This window comes from Nicotiana sylvestris, chromosome 2 (genome assembly GCF_000393655.2).
Source record: "Nicotiana sylvestris chromosome 2, ASM39365v2, whole genome shotgun sequence".
In the NCBI taxonomy this organism is placed as follows: Eukaryota; Viridiplantae; Streptophyta; class Magnoliopsida; order Solanales; family Solanaceae; genus Nicotiana; species Nicotiana sylvestris.
Window position 1 is genome coordinate 6,115,478 of NC_091058.1, and position 23,357 is coordinate 6,138,834.

A 23,357-nucleotide genomic window follows, 5' to 3' on the forward strand; every position below is an offset into this window, starting at 1 on the left:
AATCATCTACAATCAGAATACAAATAATCTACAATTTATCTACAAAATATCTACATATTTGGACTCGAAATGCTTCCCCTGAAATGTATGTTTTACATTTTTGATACATATTTTTGTCCAAAACACTAAATCATCCACTTAAATACAATTTTTATATAATATTGTTCAACTTTTATACAATAGGTAAATGAATAAAAGAAAAATAAATAAACAACTATCTACAATTTTTCTAAAATTTATCTACAATTTTTTTACAATTTCTGCAATATACGTCTTCTTATTCTTCTTCTTCGAGTTTCAATCTGAAATTCAGTCAAAACCAAGTCTTGTGACGACCCAAAGGGTCATCACCTGTTTTAATTGCATTATGTACTTTCGAGGCCTTGAAAACCTCATTTAGAATCGTCTCGATTTGCGTGCGCAGTCCGGGCGCGTAGCCGGAAAGCTTAAATATGAAATTCTGTGAAAAAAGATGAAATTTGAGTTTAAAATGAATAAATTTGACTTCGGTCAATATTTTGGGTAAACGGACCCGGACCCGTAATTTGAAGGTTCCGAAGGGTCCGTAGAAAATATGGGACTTGGGCATATGCCCGGAATCGAATTCCGAGGTCCCAAGCCCAAGAAATGAATTTTTAAGTAAAATTGTTTTCTAAAAATGTTTAAGGAATTTTGAAATGAAGTCTGATTAGAAAGCGATGGTATCGGGGTTGTATTTTAGTTCCGGTGCCCGGTACAGGTCTTATATATGGTTTAAGTCATTTCTGTAAAATTTGGTTGAAAACGGAGTCCGTTTGACATGATTTGGACCTAAATTGCTAAAGTTGATGTTTTATGAAGTTTGAGAAAAATCCTTTGATTTTGAGGTTTGATTCATTGTTTTTGAGGTTATTTTGGCGATTTGATCGCACGGATAAGTTCGTATGAAGTTGTTGAGTTAGTACGTATGTTTGGTTAGAAGCCCCGAGGGCTCGGGTGTGTTTCAGAGGCGTTTCGGAAAGTTTTGTACTTAAGAAAAACTGCAGAAACAACTGATCTGGTGTACTGATGTTTTCTTCTTCGCGTTCGCGGGAGAACCCACGCGAACACGATGCATTAATTGTTGCTGAAGGAATTTCCTTCTACGTGAACGCGTAGCTCAGGTCGCGAACGTGAGGAACTGGGGGGATATCCCTTCGTGAACGCGGTCCTGGCCACGCGAACGCGAAGGCCAATCGAGCCTGAGCGGGGGTGGGGCAATTGTCTTACGCGAACGCGACCCTTTGGACGTGAACGCGAGGGCTCGAGGAGATGACTCTCCGCGAATGCGAGCCCGTTCACGCGAACGCGAGCCCGTTCATGCGAACGCGAAGGTCTATAGGCCTGACCCATCGCGAACGCGAAGGGTTTGTCGCGAACGCGAAGGGCATTTTCGCCCAGTGATTTAAAAAGGCCAAAAACAGAACACTTTCGTGATTTTATAAAAATTTCACAAACCACTTCTTCTCCAAAGTTCTTAGGCGATTTTTGAAGCTTCTCTTCATCATAATCTCTTGGGTAAGTAATCTTTAACTTGTTTTATTCATTTTCCATCAACACCCACTAGATTTTTAGGCCTAAAACATGTAATTAAGGGTATAAATTAGGGATTTGGGTAGAGTTAGGGCTTTTTGATTATTTGTGATTAAGACCTCGTTTTGGGGTCGTATTTGAAAACAAATTATACATTCGGGCTCGTGGGCGAATGAGTGACCGGGTTTTGGTCCGAACCTCGTGTTTTGACCAAGCGGGCCCGAGGTCGATTTTTGGGATTTTGGGAAGAATGATTGGAAAGTTATAATTGAATATTGGAATTGGATTGTTTAGCACTTATTGATGATATTGAGTCAATTATGTATAGATTCGATTGGGTTGGAGCCGAATTTGAGAGGAAAAACGGTGTTCGAGGCTTGAGTTGGCCGTGAAAGTTCGAGGTAAGTGTTCGGTCTAACCTCAGCTTGAGGGATTAGGAGTTGAGTCCTATTTGCTACTTGCTTCTTGTTGAGTGCGACGTATAGGCATGGTGACGAGTATCTATACCTTACTGTTGAGCATGACCATGAGTCTTAAATTTGAACGTTGTTTTGCTCTTAGATGGCACTTCAGATGCTTTAATTAATGATCTCCTATATTGAGTAAAGATTGATTTTATCCTCGTAGATCTTAGTTATGATTGAGTATTGTCATTAATTGAGCTGAGTACAAAATGAGTTAGGATTTGGTTATAGCCGATTCTCCCTTGTCGGGATGACTGTTTCGATATTGTTGTTCCCTTGTCGGGAAGTTATTATATTATTTTTGTTCCCTTGCCGGAATTTCTTGTAATTTTGTGATGACTTATAAATGTGAGCGGGTGGTACGCCTACCACAAGATATAATAAAATGGGAGCGGGTGGTACGCCTACCACAAGATCGATGAAATGGGAGCGGGTGGTACGCCTACCACGAGATATAATAAAATGGGAGCGCGTGGTACGCCTACCACGAGATATAATGAAATGAGAGCGGGTGGTACGCCTACCACAAGATATGAGAAATGGGATCGGGTTGCACGTCTGCAACAAGATGAAACTGAAAGTGAAAGTTGCCTTATTTCTTTTATCCGTGTTAGAAGTTAAATTGTAGTTTCCTTATTATTCTTTGATATTCTGGTTTATCTGCTACCTCGAAGCATGTTCCCTTTTCCCAACTTGAATTGCTAATTACCTGTTACTTTTTCCGCCATATATTATATAACTGCACAGGTTTATCTGGAGTCTGGTCCTAGCCTCGTCACTACCTCGCCGGGGTTAGGCCAGATACTTACCAACACATGGGGTCGGTTGTGCTGATACTATACTCTACACTCTGTGCAGATACCAGAGTAGCTTTTGGTTAGCAGTAGTAGCTCGGGAGCCAGCCTTCAGTCCACCGAGACACCGAGGTAGCCTTGCAGGCGTCCGCAGGCCCGGCGTCTCCTCTATCTTATTTCATATTTTGTTATCTCATGTATTCGAGACAAACAGTGTTATATTTCTTTCAAACGGTTGTATTTAGTACTCTTAGTAGTCCGTGGATGTTGTGACACTAGGTTCTGGTTAGAGGCACGTGATGGTCTTTGAGACATTTTCGTTTTCTACTTATTTAAGACTTCCGCTAAATTTCATATTCCCCTGTTATTTAACGGTTTATTTCCTTGTTATTACAATGGGAAGAAGTTTTAAAATAAAGGAGTTAATAATTTCTAAGTTCATGGTTTGCCTAGCTTCTACGAGTAAGCGCCATCACGACTCCCGAGGGTGGGAAATCCGGGTCGTGACAAGTCTAATCTTCACCAAAACTCCTCAAAATTGATATATAAACTCCAAACCATATTCCCAATTATTTTCAACAACACCCAATCCAAACAAATAATGATTTTTGAAAACCCAAATTTGAATTCAAAGCTTCAAAACTTTTTAATGGTTGTCAATGGTGGAATTGCTGCTCTCTTTTCCTTTGCTTTGTATTTTCACCATAGTTGCTTTTGTTGCAGAAGAATTGTAGAAGATTTTGTCGATTTTGATTTGTGAAATCAGAGAAAATGTTGAAACAGAGTTTAGCGCAAAAAACAGAGTAGGCAAAATTTGTAAAGAAGTCGTCGATAGTAATTACTGTGCGTGATATGCATTGGAAGATCTGGAAAATATTTAATTCCCCTTTTTTAGCGCGCCTAAATAAGGAATCCTACAGCTATAATGATTCCTTATTTAATGCATTGTATATATTATGTAGAAATACTATTAGCATGAAGGGTAATATGCAAACTATGAACATATTTGGTAATATAGTTTCCTATATGGTATATGAACGAAAATTTTCCCTAATTAAATTCATATTTAAATATTTAAAAAAAGTAAAAAATAAAAAAATATTAATTATAATCCACATTTTTCACCCTTAGAATTATTATTTATCCTTCCATATCAACTAGAATTTATATTTTTGATATGCATGTAGTATGACAAGATTAGTTTTTCTTTTGCTTAATTAACAACGAACTAGGAAAGTTTTAAGTGACCAATAGTAATTTTTTTCAAAAGAAATATTACTTTAAGTGGTCAATAATCAGTTTGGTTACTTTAATATATTATTAATTATTAAATTGCTCTTCGCTATAGAAAAAGGTCAAGTTTTACTACCCAAAGAAATTTGACAAACTAGCAAATTTCATGAATTTTAAAATTTTCATGGACTATAATGATGAAATCAACAAATAATGTTAAACCTAAATTAAAAAACCTTAACATATAAACTTATCGAAGCACTACCTGAATCTAAGGAAAGTGTAAGAAAAGTATTAAAAAAATATTCATGTAACGTTAAAAAAGAAGAGCTAGAGATATAGAGAATTTGCATTTCAATTACGAGATTCCTTATCAAATATCAAGATTCTTGTATACTCTAAATAAACATAAGTCGTTCATATGATTAAAAAATTATGTCACAAAAAAATATCTAAAAATTTGAAGAAATATTTTTTTCTAAAAAAGTTGAAGGACCGGCCCACCCTAGCCGGCGACCCTCTTAGGGCTGGGCTGGGCTGGCCATTTTAAAGCTCATATAGATTGAGGGCCAGCCCGTCCTAGCCCACCAAATTTAAAAACTCACGAGGTTTGAGTTGGGTTGGGTTGAGTTGGGCTAGCCCGTTTTGACAACTATACTCATATGTCGTATGCTAGTTGTTGCTATTTGATTTTTGCTATTGTTAGTGTTGTCGTGGTTATGTACTAAAATGTACTATATTTACTTCAATAGAAAAAGATAAAAAGGTACGAGTATTTCCGTATTATATGTAGAAATAAATTTGTCGTTTTGAATATGTACTAAATTGTAGAGCTAGATTAAGTCAGAGTAAATGATAGAGGTATTCAAACCCAATTAGAAAATCTCACCAAATCATAATATCAAACCAAATCGATTAAATAGCTTTACTATATTTGATTTGATTTGGTTTGGTATTGAGTATAAAATTCGAACTAAATCGATATATAAATATATACTTTTTCTATATATTCTTAAAACTTTATATGAAATTTTCTTCAAAAAATATCGAGAATATTTGTAATCCTCTCGTGGAATATAATATTTAATAGAACTATATAAAGTGCGTCAACTTTTTATTCTTTAAATAATATTTGATTCCAATGAGTATCATCATTTTTTATCAAGTATTATTAAAATGTACTAGTTTCTTTGTTCTTTTATATTTATATGTCAAGATCTATTAAAACTCTTATATCTCTTTTGAATTTAAAATAATATTTTAATGATAATTTTTAAAATTAAATATAACATATTATTGTTTAGATTTCATATTAATTTTTGTGTTTAATTATTAAAATTTGGTTAAACTTGAAAACTTATCAACGAAAATTATTAGTAGACTAAGAAAATAACTATAACGTATTACCAAAAAATTCTCCTGTAAGAATATTTTAATAAATCATATATTTATCACTTTGCTCAATTCATACTAAATATATTATTAACTTATCAAAATTTTATATAACTCTAACAAAATAAGATTGAAATAATATTCATGTGAATTATTATAAAAATTTCGACTAATACTAGTAACTTTTAATACTACATAATTTTAAAAGTATAATATATTTAATATTTAGAAATTAAACTCATAATTATGATTATCTTATTAAAATCAAGTGTACTATAGTATTTACTTTAAAAAAACAGTAAAGAAGGTACAAATTATCCTTATTATATATGGAAATAAAGTAATTGCTACTTTAGACTGGCATAAGACAGGGACATAGAGTGAAAACATTCGCTGAAAATTATAGAAAGCTGCGTAAAATAAGAAAAAGATAAATAAAACAAGTCTAAAATAAGACAGTTAAAAATTGAAAAAGAATATCAATTTTGAGTAAAAGCGAAGGCTGAAGTGGCCCTCAAAATGGAGGCAGGTCCAGAACAGACCCAAGTTTGGTAGATTTGCTGGCAAAAGAGAAAATCATTTCGCCATTGAAATGAGGTTCTGATTCTCCCTACAATTCACGCAACGAAGCTAATTATCGCCATTGATAATTAAGCTTATCTTTCACTCTCTCAGTAGTAAAAATCCCTCAGCCTCCAGCTAAGTCAAGGCTCTAGTCAGCTCTTTACTCCACTCTCTTAACTTTCTTCTTATCTGTCCCTTTCTCTAATTTAGTGTCAGTTCACGGGATTCACGTCGAATTCCAAGTCTCAAATCACGAGCTAGCTTTAATTTGTTCCCAGATCTTTTGGAGTTGGATCCATTGTTGCCACTAAAATGCACTGAATTACTTAGAGATCCAATTTTTATGGAATTTTTAGCTGGAAATGGTTGTTTGATTTGAGTGTGGGAATATGGGGTTGAAATTGATGCGAAGGTCCAATTCTCAGAAATCTCAGCATAGATGGAAGATAAAGGTGTTTGTTATGATTTTACTTGGATTTTTCTTCGGGACATTAGTAATAATGGAGACGCAATACAGTAGAATTAGAATGTTAGCGTTGCTTTCTACACCTACAGTTCAAAAGCCCAAAATTGCATTTTTGTTTATAGCTCGGAATCGTCTGCCTTTGGACATCGTTTGGGATGCCTTCTTTCAGGTAAATTAATTAATTACGTGGCAGTTGAATTTTTCCTGTTTTGACCCTTTTTTTAAACTTTCTATTTTTGTCAAATCTTCTCTTTCCGCCTTAATTATTATGTTTGTATTATTTCCATTAAGTCACTTATTGTAACAGTATTGATTTCTAATCCTGCGTGTATTTTTAAAATTTGTCATTTTTGTTTACATTGATTACTTCCTGTGTTTTCTCATATTTGGAAATTGGAATGCTTTAGGAAATTTCATTCTTTACTAAGTTATTATGTTGAAAGTGCCAATCAATCTTTATACGGATGTGCAATATTAGTATAGTTAGCATTGATTATATCTGCTTTACAAGATTCTTTTTTTGGGTGGTGGGGGTTACTTGGATCCTGATGAGATTACAAATTATCCAGAATGTGTGAAACAGAAGCAGCCTGTTATTTAAGTGCTTATTAATCTTCTATTAATAATCTTTGAGGTGTTTGATATTTCCTGTTTTTTTGGTGGAAGGATTATCAAAAATGATTTTCAGTTGTTTGTCTTAGTGGAAACAAGGAGCTTTATGGAAAAGTTTAAAACTAACATCACCAAGTTCTTCAATCAATAAACTATGCCGTAATCCCAGATTCATGGAGTTTGGTTATATGAATCATTTGCTCTATACGGTTCTATTCAGGCTCATTACATTCTAACGTTAAATATTTCTCTTTTGAAGGAAAAATATGAGTCCCTAAAGTTGAAGGTTTTCTAAATTTTACACTTAACCTATACTGATATACAATAGCTATAACAAAAGAGTCAGAAAACTCCTGGCAAAACCCGAGTTAATGCAAGTTTTTATGATGTAAGTATAACAACAACAATTAAGCTTTAATTCCTACTAGTTGGTATAGCCTATACGGATCCTTCGCTTCACTTTATGTTTTGTTATTAGTTAAGTTTGTATTGGTTTTGAGGGATACACGTCTTTCGAACAACATTAGCAAATTCTTATGGTTTGACAACTTGTGGAACATCTCTGTCATTGTTTCATCAGCAACATGTGGGGTTAACTTTGATTCTCCAGAGCTCTTATGCTCTAAAAGAAGTTATCCAAGTATCCCTTGAACGCAGATGTAATGTTTAATTCTCAGGTTATATTTGCTCTAAAAGAACTTATGCAATATCTTGGTGTTTGACTCTGGTGTTATGTTCTTCTCCCCAAATGCTCCCTCTGTCCCGTACTTGCTTGCCACAACACCTGAAGGTGGACTCGTTGAAAGTTTGGAACCACCTGCATGTAGCTCTTTCCTGTAGTTTTCAGATCTCTCTTTATTCAAACCAAATCTTGTTGTTTCGAAATTTTGCTAGCTTTCAAGAATTATATTTTGTGTGCGTGCATGTTTTGCAGGGGGATGAGGAAAACAAATTTTCAATATTGGTTCACTCACGACCAGGGTTTCTATTAAACAAAGTAACGACAAGATCAGTGTATTTCTTGGATCGCCAAATTAACGATAGCATACAGGTTTTTTTCTTCTTCTGAATGAAAATTTCTTGTTGATAGCATCATCATCGATAAGTCTAGTAGGTAGGTAATCTACCTCTTCAGTTTCTGTTGCATACTTCATCCCATTAACAGCAGTTATGATAGAAATGCATGTGCTGCATTATTATAGACAAGTTCTTTGCCAGTTCACTGTTGCATATTCACTGTACTTGGTTTGCTAAGGACATCCCTCACCCCAATTGTTTTGCTCATCAAAAGAAAATCTTTTGGGGGTTTTCCTTTCTGGTCCATTAACCTATAGGACACGCTGCAGGCAGGCTATTATTCTTCCTGACACCTGTTTCTGATCTTAAAAAACATTCCCTTCTTTATGTTATGACAAGCAATCATGTAAAGACTTCTGTGGATCGAGTCTTTATTTTGATTGATGAGCTTATAGCGACACCTATATTTCTCTTTCTCTTTCACATACTTCATATAGCCTAGCAATATTTAGCAAGCGTCTTTTCCTTCAGGTAGATTGGGGAGAAGCAAGCATGATCCAGGCAGAGCGCATTTTACTTCAGCATGCATTGACGGATCCTCTCAATGAACGATTTGTTTTTCTTTCAGACAGGTGAGATATAATTCACTAATATCTTCATTTATCAAATTTGTAGCACAAGCTAACTCATTTGGTACTATGGTTAACTTAATTGACTCTTAATTTATCAGAGCTGTAGCGGTAAGCTACTTTTGCACCTTTGTACCCCTTAACTCTATTAGTTTCCTGAGCTAATTTTGGTAAATTGTTTGAAATAGTCAAACTCTGTTTAAATAAACTATTCAGATGATGATTTTTGCTTAGGATCACTGAGGATAATCATTGGCCACATCTGTTGTAAAAGAGCACTTGGCACATAGGTCTGAGAGAACCATGCGATTATTTTGTTTCTAACATTGATTTCTCTGAAATAATATCCATCATAGTAACAGTTTTGTTGTGACTGTCATCTAATTTGTTTCAGCTTTTTCATGTTATTGCAGTTGCATACCTTTGTACAACTTCAGCTATACATACGACTACATAATGTCTACGCCAAATAGCTTTGTTGACAGGTAAGAGAGCGGTATTTCTGCTCTTTCTTGAGTAAATGAGTTATTCCTGTTGCCTGAAATCAAGTAATAAGTAAGCTTTTGTTCTTTCCTGGAAGCGCACTAATCATTCTCAAAGAACTATTACTTCTGAACCCAGTTTGTTAGCCAAATATCTAGCTATCATCTTACTTTCACAAATTAAAATGTGGAACAGTCTTCGTGCTTCATTTATCTAATTGTCTTTTGTTTAAAAATGAAAACAGCTTTGCTGATACAAAAGAAGGCCGCTACAACCCCAAAATGGATCCAGTGATTCCTGTTCAAAGCTGGAGGAAAGGTTCTCAGGTATTGGTCTGAAATATGAATTCTAGCTTCATGAAGTTCAATGTAACTCCTTATAAGGAAATTCTCAAAGGAGAAATGGAGCAAAAAAGCAAGATGTAACTTTCACTATTACTGGTTGTGTAGCTTACTACTTTTCATTTTCACGTCATTTTCGCAGTGGGCAGTTCTAAACAGAAAGCATGCAGATATTGTAGTGAAGGACGAAAGATTATTTCCTATGTTTCAGTTGCATTGCAAGGCAAGTTACATTTTATTTATTTTTGTTTTGGAAACCTACATTTCCTGTTATTCCGAAACCAGGATATGTATTTTGATTTACTATGCTCATGGATGGTCCTGAGTTCATGAGCATTGCAAGACAAGTTATCTTGCCTTTTTTTTTTTTCAATTTAAGAGAAAACAAATGGTCCTTAGTTCTTTTAGACGGATGGAGACTAGGCAATAGAAAAATCATTGTTGAAGTTGTATACATTAGTATCAGTTTCTCAAGTGCCTCCAATTTGCTGGTTGTACAAGTATTATGCTACCCACCTACTGCATGCAGAAGTTCCCATTGGGCATACCTTCATATTTTCATGGTGCTCACTGCTCACCTTAATTAATTTATCACTGTGCAGAAAAAGCCGCTACCTGAGTTTTGGCGGGATCAGTATGTGGTGAGTGTCCATGCTGTTTGAGTATTTTCTCTTCTATTGTTAGTCGATCTTTTGACTTTTAACTTCTGCTTAAAGGTCTTGACATGCCATACCAATCTGTAAACTACTTCTTCTATATACTGTTGAACTGTTTTCTAATACCTGTTATTTTCTGCAGCCTCCAGATACATCCAAAATTCATAATTGTATACCTGATGAACACTATGTCCAAACTCTGCTTGCTGTAAGTTGTTTTCTGTGATCTAAACCCGTCTTGGCAACTTGATTTTTTCCCCTAAAATATCACCGATTTCACTTCAAACAATGATATTCTGTCAAAGAAAATTCCCTTGCATGGATCATTGGTAGCATAGGGCAATCCCCACTCTATAATAGTTCAATTCAAGTTCGAGCTGATTGCCAGTACATTTAAGTCACTATCTCACGACCTGGTTGAGTACTAATAGTGGTAATTGCTTATGTGGAAGTAATTGGTAATATAATAACCTTGTCAGTTGCATTGCATTTGTTTCTTTATCCCAAAAAATTGAGAAAAAGAAAATAGTTACGCCTCAATCCCAACTATGTTGGGTTCGGCTATCTGAATCCGCGCTATCCATGTCGCTCCATTTAAGCCCATCTAAGTCCAAGATGATATTAAATAAAAAGAATTAGTTTGTCTAAACTCGAGGTTTTATGCATATTCTACTGGCATATAAATCTCTAATTAGACTAAAGACCCTTAGCATACATTGGACCTAAAAGGAAATGTATTAATATGACTAACATCGGACAAAAAGCAAAAGAGCCTTGGCAGTTCTGTTTAGGTTTCATTTGCTGTGTCAAGTCGGTTTCACTATTTTTCTAAGTATTAATTTAGGTTTAGCTCATCTTGCACCGTTAGTTGATTTCAGCTAGTTATAAACCTCTATTTTGTTCAGCTAGTTGTAAACTCTTACAGGTTGTTTTCAAGTTTGCTACATTTTATCTCACGAATAGGGTGGTTAACTAGCAAAGTTATTAATGAGCGGAATTTGAATAAGTGCAAGAGGCATAATTTCTCCAAACGGAAAGGGGTTAAAAATGCCCCTAAGCTATTGGAAAAGGTTTAAAAATACTCTTCATCCACCTATTGGGCTAAAAATACCCCTCCATTCACCTTTTTGGTTCACTTATGCCCTTTGACTGTTAGGTCAATGTTGAATTAAAAATAATAATTATTTAAATTCTACGTGGCAATTTCTTATTGGTCGAAATTAAAACATCTTATCTATTAGAAAGACCCACCCATATCTACCCGTTTTTCGCCGCCCCAAACACTAACCCGGCCCGAGTAAAAAGTTTAACTTAAAAAAAGACGCCCCACTTCCTAACCACAATATCTTCACGCGGAATTCTCTCTTCTCCCCCATGAAGGTACTAATTCGATCTATGGGAGTATAGTTTGATATTTCTAGTAATTTTGTTTTAGTTCAGTGGTTAGAAATGATCGTTTTCTTCCTGATAATCAATAGTGATTGCGAATTTTCGAACAGCGAATGGAAAAAAAATTACTAGTAACAGAGAAAGTTTGATTACTTGACTTTTTTATAGAATTGCAATGAAATTCGTTCGAATGATTAGTTTTTCTTAGGCAAAATTCATTAGAAGTTTCTGGAAATATTTTCAGTGCTAGGTTACAGGATACGTCACCATATCCCTGTAGTATAACGTTTCGGCATTAGCGAATTTTTCGTAATTGTTGCGATGTGGAAGTATAACTATCTGGTCTTGGTTTTATTTTGATTAGCTAAGTTTATTTGCGATTATAATCAGCGATACATTGTAAGCCATGCCCTTGTGTTCTAATTGGTCTTTAAGAAGTACTAATGTTAGTTGAGGTGCGTGTAAGCTAGCTCGGACATCGCGGTTATAAAAAAATAGAAGTACTTGATACCCGAACACCACTGAGCTAGATGGAAGCGGGACGTCTTTTTTTTAGTTGAACTTTTTATTCGGGTCGGGTTAGTGTTTGGGGCGGCAAAAAAGGGTAGATATGGGTAAGTCTTTCTAATATGTAAGATGTTTTAATTTCGACCAATAGGAAGTTGCCACGTGGAATTTAAATAATTATTATTTTTAATTCAGCATTGACCTAACAGTCAAAGGGCATAAGTGAACCAAAAAGGTAAATGGAGGGGTATTTTTAGCCCAATAGGTGGATGAAGGGTATTTTTAAATCTTTTCCAATAGCTTTGGGGCATTTTTATCCCTTTTCCGTTTCTCCAAAATGTAACCTAAGTTTTCACTTGATACCTTAGTATCAAGGGAAAATTTCACATAAGAACAATTGGGATCCCTACTTTTCAATTTTATAGTCCATATTTCAATTTACAATCAACTAGCCCAAAAATAATAGGCTAAGATTCAATATCCAACTCCAATAAATTCTCAAAATTATTATTTAATTTTAAAAAAAGATTGCTCAAGATTTTAAGTTAATTTTCGAATCAACAAACCAAATTCATATGCGGGTTTAGATTCCTAATTTGATTTTTGTGAGAAATTTGGAGTGAGTGTTATTTAGAATTGTTAGAAATAGTGTAAGAAGGTTGTATATAAAATTTGAAGGCATTTAATGAAGATTTGGACTGGTTTTGAACAAGAATTGCAACTGAAAATCGTAGAAGAAGTTCGTCTACAGACTCTTGTATAAAGGTGTATAATAGTGTATATGAGTGTATAAACACATTTTATACACTATTATACAAGATTATACATAATTATACAGAAAACTGATCTCGCCTTCTTCCTTGCGTCTTTTTTGAAATTTAACTCAAATCTACTCAAAATCACTTCAAATTTAAATTTTGAACACCTTTGATATTTTCAATCAATTGGAACAACACCCAATCCAAACAACTAACAAACTCAAAAAATTATATTTTCGAAAGCAAAGCTTTGAATACCCTTCAATAGTGGACTTCTACTCTTCAATTTTTTTACATTGCAATCAGGTGACACGGGTGGAGAAGCGGTAATGGCGGACGACCCCTTGAAGCATATGTAGAAGATGTGAGAAGAAAAGAGAATGAAAGCAATAGTTGTGAGAACACAAATTTAACACAGATTTTGAATTTGATAGTGCTTTCAAAATATGTACAATATGGGCTAGGTCGGGTAAAACTTAAAAACATGGGCCATTTTTTGTTATGGTGTGATGTCAAGTGTATTTTCTTATAATTCTTTCTAGTATCAAGCTTTATCTTTTTCTGAGGAGCTTTTCATTTAATCAGCACGAAGGACTTGAAGGTGAAATTACACGGAGGACACTGACTCACACTGCATGGCTTATTTTATCCTCCAAGGAGCGTGAACGGAAAGGATGGCATCCTGTTACCTATAAATTAGCCGATGCTACTCCCATGCTAATCCAATCTATCAAGGTACTTTTGGTTCTTTTCAACAAGCAGATTAGTAGATTTGCCAGGTCTACTAGCAGAAAACTCGGTGATCATTCGGGATACAAATATCAGGAAATTATATCACTCATGTATTGCCAATAGGAGAAAGTAATGAAACAGTAATCCACTCAACGTAGCTGTCATTACTCATTAGGAAGTAAAGGCATTTCAAGGGTTTATAACACCGAGAAAATCTGACCTCCTCTTTCTCAGCAATTCAAATAAGGATGATTTTCTTACTATGACCCTGAATTATCCTGTGTAAAATGATGAACATGTTCCTTAGAGATTTATTCGATTTTGACAGGATATAGACAATATATATTATGAGACAGAATACCGGAGAGAGTGGTGCACCAGCAAAGAGAAGCCTGCCCCTTGCTTCCTTTTTGCGAGGAAATTCACACGGCCTGCAGCTCTAAGGCTTCTCAATATGGTTAGATCCATCTATCTGCACTCCATCAAAGTATCTGTACAAGTTATCTTTTGCACTGTTGTGTTCATTTTCTTTTATACTCTCTAATTTCTTATCTGGTTCCATTTTTTGGATGATTATTGCGCTGGTCTCTATGCAGTCTGCGCTTGGACTTTACCACGAAGAAACTGCGAACAACATTTGACATCTACAATACTGTACCATCTAGTTATTAGAAGATATACAAAGTTGACTACCTACAGAAAATTGTAATCTAGGTAATAAATGGGCAAGATGTGTAAGTAGAAAGAAAAACTAATGAAATTTGTTATGCCAGTTTGTATATTTGTATTATTTTCCCTTAGAACTCAAATAATGTTTGGTCGTATATCTTTGTAGAGTGAGCTCAATCCATTAAATTATTATTCTGCTTTTGTTTCCACATTGTAAAGCCATATTGCCGTGATTTAGAGTTTCATTTGATTTACTGACAATCAATAAATCAGTAGTATTTGCTCTTTAGATCATATGACTCGCCCTGTAGACGGTGGTACCGCCACCTTTGGTGACATGATCTTTTCTTATTCACTTATGCCGGTGGCAAAGAAGTCAGCCCCTATGTTTTGGTGGATAAAAAGTGTCTTTTCCCCGTGGTAGGGTAAGGAAAGATTCTTTCTCTTTACTAGAGTCAAGCAGAGGTGGACCCAGGATTTGAGCACGACGGGGACACCCCTGTACGCTAATCACCATCGATAAAATTCGGCATGCAACTCTTTGAAAACTTAATGATTACGATGACTTATCATCTAAGTATAAACAAAAAGAAGTTTTAAAGAAAAAGAAAACACTAAATAGAGAGAGAGAGAGTTCTTCGCAAAATGAGTACTATGTGAAGGGAGGATGTTTGATTAAGCATGTTTCACACTTTAACTTTTTTAGTTTTTTAATAAAAAAGAGGTTAGTGATCAAAAGAGCGTTCAAACTTTGAATTATCAAAAACTTACTAAAGAAATCAAGATTAAGAGTATGCTAATAGTCAAAAAATTGAATAAGAGTCTCAAACTCTTAGTTGTTATTGCCAAGTCAGAGTCAAAGTGATTGTCGAAGAAGATTGTTGCAGAAGGATTTGTTTGTTTCTATTTGTGCAGCGATAATTTGCAAATTGAGACTTTTAATTTTAATGGAGGAATTTGAAAAAGAATAAGATTAATTAAGTTGACTATTACTCCCTCCGTTTCAATTTATGTGAACCCATTTGACTGGGCATGGAGTTTAAGAAAAGAGAGAAGACTTTGAACTTGTAGTGTAAAATGAGGCACATATATTTTGTGTGGCTATAAATCATTGCATAAAGGTAAATTGTTTCCAAATAAGAAAATGGGTCATTCTTTTTGGCACAGACCAAAAAGAAAATAGGTTCAGATAAATTGAAACAGAGAGAGTATATATTAATACTAAACTATAACTAAATTCAAAAAGAAGAAGATAAAAGTAAAAAGTAAAGCAATTTGCTACTTAGTATAAATTGGCCGAAGAGGGTTTCAAACCCACATGTTCCAGCAAAGGAGGGACTTTAAGTCCCCACAACAACCACTTCTCCCCTTTTTGTGCTTGGGGCACTAGTAAAATATTTAAGGGGTCCCATATATAACATGTATATACAGGGTTTTTGCCGAGGCTAACGGGGACCTGTGACCCCTCAACCTACAATGTAAGGTTCGCTTCTGGAGCCAAGATTGTACGAAGAAAGAAAAGCTTAAGTCAATTCAAGTGGAAATAATTAGACTACTTCCATTCCTTATCTCAGGTTGCCCCTTAGTGCGGGTATGGAGTATTTCTTCAGCAATGGCTTGTTTTATCAAGCAGTCTTATTGCTTGAAAGTACTTACAACACACAGTAGGAGAATTTGAGTATGAAAGCATGATGTATCCATAAAACTGAGACAAAGCAAAGTATCTTCTTCTACATTGTAAAATTGCCCAAATGCAAATCTTGATCATCGAACATAATTGAATATGAAAAATTCAAATATTCATCCTAATGAATAGAAAGTAGTTACATAAAATTCAAAATTTACCAGCATTGGATAGTAAAATTGGGAAATTTCCTTGAAGTGTAGTAGCATTAAGTGATTGAGGTGAAAAATGGAATCTTCTCAGCTATAGGAACTTGGAATTATAGAAATATGAATGATTGTTTGTTGGGTTTCTTTTGGTATTTGAAATTAAATTTACTAAAACCACAAACCCTTTGAAGGACACGCGTCGGTTGGAGCGTTTCACGTTAGAGTCTGTTTGGCTTAGCTGATTTAGAATAGCTGATAAGCATTAGGTGTTGAAAAACATTTTTAAGTGCTGAAGCTGATTTAAAAAATAAACAGTTACGTGTTCGGATAAAGGTGCTGAAATTAATAATAAGTAGCTGAAGAACTGGGTATACAAAGAGTTTTGTTTTAAAAAGAAATATTTTAGGGATAGAATAGTAAATATTTTGGTCAAACTTAAAGTGCTTATAAGCTGAAATTTGATAAGTTGGGGGAGACCAACTTATGACTTTTAGCTTATTTTTGGCTTATAAGTACTTAACTTATAAGCACTTTTAATTTTACCAAATGCGTAGATAAGTCAAAAAGTGTTTATAAGCCAGTTTGACCAGCTTATAAGCTTAACCAAACACCCTCTTAGTTTAATTACACGGTAGGCCGCTTTTAGATTCGGCGAACTACAATTAAAAATTCCGTTTCTATTTTTCTCAAAATAATTCCAGATATTCTCAACGGCTATTAATAAGTGTTTTTATAGCAGTTTTTTTTAAAATTTAACTATAGGTGGCGGATTTTTCTTTTTAGCTATATTCCTACGTACATTGTAGAATGCCCAAATGAATAATCGTCATTATTGAACGCAATTTAATATGAAAACAATCGAATCTTTATCTTAAAGTAAAATTCAAAAATTACCAGCATTGGATAGTGATTGGGGAATTTCTTTGTTGTGTAGTAGCAATTAGTTATTGAGATGAAAATCAAAATCTTCTGATTAAATTAGGAGATGCTTGTCGAGAAACATCATTGAGTAAAATCAAAATTGAATTGGAGAAACTTGAAATTTAAAGAAACATTAATGAATTTTCGTTGGGTTTCTTATTGGTATTTGAAATTAAATTTACTAGAACCCTAAGCCCTATGAATACATGTGGCAAAATGGTTAAAAGAAAACAGTTAACCACCCATATTATCCACTAAAAACGGGTTGGATAATGAACTTTTTAAAAATGGGTCAAATATGAATAAGAACCATATTATCCATTTAGAAAATGGATAACCAAAAAGTAACTAGTGGATAACCAATGGTCTAACTTTTACATTTGTAAAGCCTCAAATTAGGGGTTCCTCAAGTAAGGGAGACTAAGAATTCTCCCAAAAGTGACCATATGCAAGAAGTCATGGATAATATGGTTGTCCATATTATCCGTCGATTAACCCGTTTTTTATCCGTATTAAATATGGGTCGGGTCGAAAAATTAATCTATTTGTCATTATCCGTTTTCGACTAGAACCATATTCGACCCGACCTGACCGTTTATCACTCCTACCTATGAAGGATGCGGGTTTGGTTGGAGTTTCCTGTACCTTAATGCCACGTTGTCCAAAAATTAAATCACATCTTTATGCGGAGAAGAACAAAAAGCACAAAAAATATAGAGAAAGTTAACTTTCCCTTTCTTGTTTAAAGCAAGCAAATGTATAGGTGGAGTCATGATTTAAACTTCATTTGTTTTAAATTCTAAAATACCGTTATCATATGTTAATAAGTGAATTCTGAATTTTATTTTTGTTCACGTATAAAAATTTCTTAATACAAATATAAAGTTTAGATTAAAGTTATTAAATCGGATCGACTTATCCTTCTAGGCAGGGGCAGAGGTAGTGTATTCTTTACGAGTTCGGCCGAGCCCACTATCTTTTGCAAAGACATTATATTTGTATTAATATATAATTGCGAACTCAGTAACTAAAATATATTATGGGTTTAATGTTAAATTCAAAACCTACAAACTTAAAATTCTAGTTCCGCCTCTCCTGGCCAGACTAAATAGTAAAGCGCGCACTACGTGTCAGGTTCAAGTGTTAGATTTGTTGTATTTTGTAAAGAACATATCTTGACCCCCAAAAAAGTGCAAGAGTAAAAGGAGCAGTTGATTAAGGATATTTTGTCACCGTCACAAATACACGATTATTTCCTGCTCCAGTAATTAGCGGACGTGCATGACAGTGCTCAATGCTCACATCACCCATCTTTGCTGCTTAACTTTAGTCTAACCGACACATGAAAAGTAGACCAACGATTATAACGGTCTTGAATTTGCAATTTTCAAATGCGTCATCTATTCCTTTTATTTTCCTTCTTTATTTTTCATTTTTGGTCAAAATGATCCCACAATTTTGCTAAACTGTCAACGAATGAAACGTTCTAATATAAGCCCACTCAATGGGAAATCAAATACTACAAAAAATGAAAGTCTAAACTGCTATATTTTTTATTTTTTTCAGTCGAGGATCTATCAAAATAACCTCTCTATCTGCATAAGGTAAGTGTAAGGTCTACGTAAACACTATACTCCGATTGTTATACCTTATTTGTGGGATTATATTGGATATGTTGTTATATTATTGTTATTGTTGTAAACGTAGACATATCTCATAATCGGCGTAAAAGAAAATATAACATAAAGGATCCGTCGTTATATCTAAGGGTCGTATTCTGTTTTTGAGACTTTTAAGTGTATCAAATTACGTCTAATAGAAGTGAATTCTGTAATTAATAATATAGAAATAATACCATATTTTTCTGAATTTTGAGATATTAAGTTAATTATGTCACACAAGTCCAAGGCGATAAATGAGCTTTCATACGCTATGTCTATTATTGACAACCAAATGGCAATAATACATTTTGTTGTTAGTTACACTACATTTCCCCCCTAGTCAAGGAGGACATTTGGGAATTTCGGATATGGTCGGTATTAAGTATTAACTGAAAGAAAAATTAAAGTTAGCGTCAAGACCGCGTTACACTTTTTGCTTACTTTAATGCAGCTTTTTCTTCACCAAACGTCCGCCGATTTTGGCTAAGTATTGGATAGAAGTCATAAACAATGAGAGTAGCACAATGCAAAGTGGGAGCAGAATCGGAACCAGGATTTCAAGCTTATGGGTTCGGAATTCTAATCGTGTGATGTTGCCGAGTTTTAAATTAATAATTTGTACATATTCAATGAAATTTTTAAAACAAATTCAGGGTTCAAACCAAAGTTACGGAGTTCTATCGAACCCGCTCCCGACACTCTAGTTTCACCCCGAATGGGAGCTCTTATTGTCTTAAGCAGATCCAGAATATAATCCATTGTATTTGTAAAGTTATGAATTTTTTATTGTATTTTTATATATAAAATTATCTTCCCGTCTAAAATTATGAGTTCAACTGACCCCATCATTAAAATACTATATCCGTCCCAGCTTATTGTGACGTGTGGGTTTAAGATGAGGTTAGTTGAAACTTGAAACCAACTGTCTTCCAACGGTTTCAACTCGTTAACCATAACCGTTGGGTCAATTTCTCCAAGTTCTCATTGCTTGTCTACGAAGATTTTACGTGGCTTCTGCCATTATATAGCACGTTATCCTTTTTGTTTTACTCTTCTTATCTGTACTTTTGGTAAATACAAGAAAGAAAATTAATTACTGGAAATATCAAAAAAATCCTTTTTTTCCCCACCTTATCTTGTTCTGTTTGACAAGTAAAATTTAGAGACGGTGCTCGTGGGTCCCATGGGCCCACTGTCGCCACACAACCTTAATTAGCTTCTAGATGGTTGGGTGGTAGGGCAATGGGATCGCAACACGTTGATACCTTATACTTCAAGTTAGTTGTCGCACTTTCCCATCCTATTGGTTCCGTCTTAGACAAAATTAATTTCTGCATAAGTGCATATTACCTAAATATATCATCCGTTTCAATTCAGATAAGGTAATTTGATTCGGCACAAAGTTTAAGAAAAAAAAATATTTTTTAAATTTATGGTATTAAAAGCTTAAGGAGTAAAAGTTTTGTGGGACCATGACATTTGTGTGGTTATTAAACCTTCTCATTAAGGGTAAAATGAAGAGTTTAAAGTTGAATTATTTTCAAATTTAGAAATGTGTCATTTATTTTAAAACCGACTAAAAAGAAAAATACCCCATCTAATTTGAAACGGAGGAAGTAGTTAATAATAATAAATATTTCCTCCGTTCATATTAAATGAGGTAGTTTGACTCGGCACGGAGTTTAAGAAAAAAAAAGACTTTTGAAACTTGTGGTCTTAAAAGCTTAAGGGGTAAAAAATTTGTGGGCCATGACATTTGTGTGGCTATAAAAGCTTCTCATTAAGGGTAAATGAGTATAATGAAAGAGTTTAAGGTTAAATTATTTCCAAATTTAAAAATGTGTCATTTGTTTTGGAACAGACTAAAAAGGAAAATACCTCATTTAATATGAACGGAGGGAGTATATGTTAGTTATTAAATGAATAGAGAAACTCTTTTATCAAAATTAAATACTAAATTTTAATTTTTGAAACTTGTGGATTACAATAATATTATATAATCTCATTGTAAATTAGGACAACGGGTTCTTACCTTATATTTGACATAAAATTAATATTTCAGAAACCACAAAAAAAAAAAAAAACACTCAGAGCAAATTGAAATGTTTAAATAAGAATTTAGTCAAAAAGAAAAAGTTGAGTAACTCTGAAATAATAATAGTATCACATACTAAATAAAAGCGCATGCATGATACAACATTATTATTAGATTATTGCTAGTCAGTTTGAGGGGTAGATGTTCCAAATTTAAATATTGTTACACAAGTTAAGCTAAATGGCCTAATTAAGGCCTCATTTGCAATTAATAAAGATTTGAATATTAATCATTCAGTTCTCAGATATTAAGTCCGTTTGTTTTTAAAGTCTGAATTTTAGTCATTCAAATCTTAATCATTAAGTGTGTGTATGTATTTTTTACTTCACAACCACTTAATACGTCTAAATAAGTCTGTATAAGTAAGATCTACAACAATGACCTAATTTCATTAAGATGCTATCATCCACATTAATTATTAATTTCCATCACCGCTTACCATTATCAACTATCACCATGCTACCCACCACCACCATACTCAATCACTACCACCACCACCAAGCCGTAATCATTATCGACAACCACCACCCACCATCTCCACTACCCCCGCCATTATCATTCTCAACCACACCCACAAACTCATCCAACTCAACTACCACAACTAACCACCCCATCACCATCAACAACCGTGCCGGACCGTCCACCATTATAAACTACCACCACCTTCCTCAATCACAACCACAACCACTATCGCCACCCACTATTATTAATTATTACCACCCACCACTACTATTCTCAACTATAATTGACATCACTATGAATTACCACTAGCTAGCTACTATGCAGAACCACCACCATCAACAAAAGCCACCACCAACCGCCGCCTTTAGCCGACATTATCAAGCACCATATTAGCCATCACTATCACTAACTACCATATTTTAAACAATATATATTTTATTGATAGAATATTAGAATAATTAGTATTTTATTTGAATTTTATATTTATTAATTTTCAAATAAAGATAAATGTTATACATTCAGATGTTAAAAAACAAACATTCTTAATCATTTAGTATTCAAATCTTAATACACATCTTAATATTCAAATGTGTATTCAGATTCAAATGTCTTAATCTTAAAAATAAAATAAATGAGGCCTAAGTGTCGATCCCAACATAAGAGAGAGATATTAGTTTATCTCATTTCCCTTAGCATCTTTATCTTTTTGAAGTGAAATTAGCTCTTGTTGGGATTTTAAGTATATGATATGGTTAAAATAGGGTGAATGGAAAATGGAGGGAAATGAAATTTTTAAGTGAAATTTTAAGTTTTCCCCCTTGGCAAAGGGACATTGTCCCATATTGGAAGAGGAAGAAGTTTTTTATGGGTATATAAGCAATTGCTCTTCTTCTACCTCTTAAAGAGTTGAGAAGAAGGCAAGCATCGCGCCGTCGTCGTCATCGCTCGCTCGGCTAGGCTTCAGCTTTGGTAGTAAAATATTAACAGAAATGTTATTAAATATTTGTTTTAATAACAGAATATTAATATTAAAATAAATATTAACATTAAATCCAATCCATTTTTAGTTGTATAACTGAAAATTAAACTACCCTCTTCAATTTTTCCTCTTTATTTTCCCTCTTTATTGTTGAATAAATAGCCATTTATGTTGTAGTCGTTTTGCATAAACAATAATTCTGAAGAGTTGCACCTCTTCAGATTTCAGCCTAACTTTGGCTATAAATACAAGTCTATTCTGCCCAGAATTTTCATACTATTTTCCGAGTTTCTCCTCCTTCTGCATACTTTTAACATCAAAGAAAAGTAAGTGTGATTTGCTACCGAACTTTGTGTTCGCTAAACCACTGGGGTTTAAAGTACCACTACACCAGTGTGTAATTCGTTCTATCCTGGGAGGACATAATTCACAACCTTAGGTACTAGGAGGGGATTAAATTCCTTAAGGAAATACTGTGAATTCAGTGGGCTCGGATTAAAATTCTGTTTCTATCTTTCATTTCTGTTTATGTTAATTTATATTTTCCAGAATTATTTTACAATACAGATTACTAACAAGCTTAAGGAATTTAATATATTTTCTGTATTTGTGTTATACTCACTGTTTCTGAAGAGTAAAACCTCTATAGTTTTGTACTCTATTGGAGATTAAAATCTACGTGATTTTAACATTTGCGCTATTCTTTTACAGAAATGAAGAATGACAACGGAAACCAAGTTGTTCCGATGGTAACTGCCAATGCCTCAACGAGCCGAACAACACCGGCAGCATTGGCACTGGCAGAGAAACCCAGAAATTTTTTCGGAATTGATTTCAAGCGCTGGTAGCAAAAGATGTTCTTATACTTGACTATTCTAAGTCTCCAGAATTTCATCAAGGAAGATGTTCCTGTGCTGTCCAATGAAACTCCAGAGACTGAACACTTTATCGTGATTGAGGCGTGGAAACATTCAGATGTTTTGTGCAAGAATTATATTCTAAGTGGGCTAGAGGATGCTTTGTATAACGTCTACAGTGGCGTGGAAACGTCAAAAGAACTGTGGATTGCGCTTGAAAGGAAATACAAAATTGAAGATGTCGGGTTAAAGAAGTTCGTTGTTGCAAAGTTTTTGGACTACAAAATGGTAG

General features: G+C 34.2%; 1 protein-coding gene across 3 annotated transcripts; it reads left to right on the forward strand.

Annotated features, from left to right (window-relative positions):
- The first annotated feature begins 5,936 nt into the window (after nt 1-5,936).
- LOC104228335 (glycosyltransferase BC10) lies at nt 5,937-14,466 on the forward strand. Of its 3 annotated transcripts, XM_009780780.2 has the most exons (11): nt 5,938-6,633; nt 8,011-8,127; nt 8,625-8,725; nt 9,136-9,207; nt 9,450-9,531; nt 9,689-9,769; nt 10,149-10,187; nt 10,345-10,410; nt 13,442-13,591; nt 13,917-14,045; nt 14,185-14,466. In XM_009780780.2, the coding sequence occupies exons 1-11, from the start codon at nt 6,388-6,390 to the stop codon at nt 14,227-14,229; spliced, it is 1,128 nt and encodes a 375-aa protein (XP_009779082.1). In that variant the 5' UTR covers nt 5,938-6,387; the 3' UTR covers nt 14,230-14,466. The 3 variants fall into 3 exon arrangements, 2 of the variants coding, with proteins under 2 accessions (XP_009779082.1, XP_070023743.1); XR_011405211.1 differs by lacking the exons at nt 13,917-14,045; nt 14,185-14,466 and adding an exon at nt 13,163-13,251 and having other exon boundaries at nt 5,937-6,633; nt 13,442-13,532; XM_070167642.1 differs by lacking the exon at nt 5,938-6,633 and having other exon boundaries at nt 8,010-8,127; nt 8,629-8,725.
- The last annotated feature ends 8,891 nt before the right edge of the window (nt 14,467-23,357 follow it).

Coding starts and splice junctions, on each gene's coding strand:
- LOC104228335 (XM_009780780.2), top strand. CDS start 6,388: ATGGGGTTGAAATTGATGCGAAGGTCCAATTCTCAGAAATCTCAGCAT. Junction 9,532..9,688: donor GCTGGAGGAAAGGTTCTCAG/GTATTGGTCTGA, acceptor TCATTTTCGCAG/TGGGCAGTTCTAAACAGAAA. Junction 10,411..13,441: donor ATGTCCAAACTCTGCTTGCT/GTAAGTTGTTTT, acceptor TCATTTAATCAG/CACGAAGGACTTGAAGGTGA.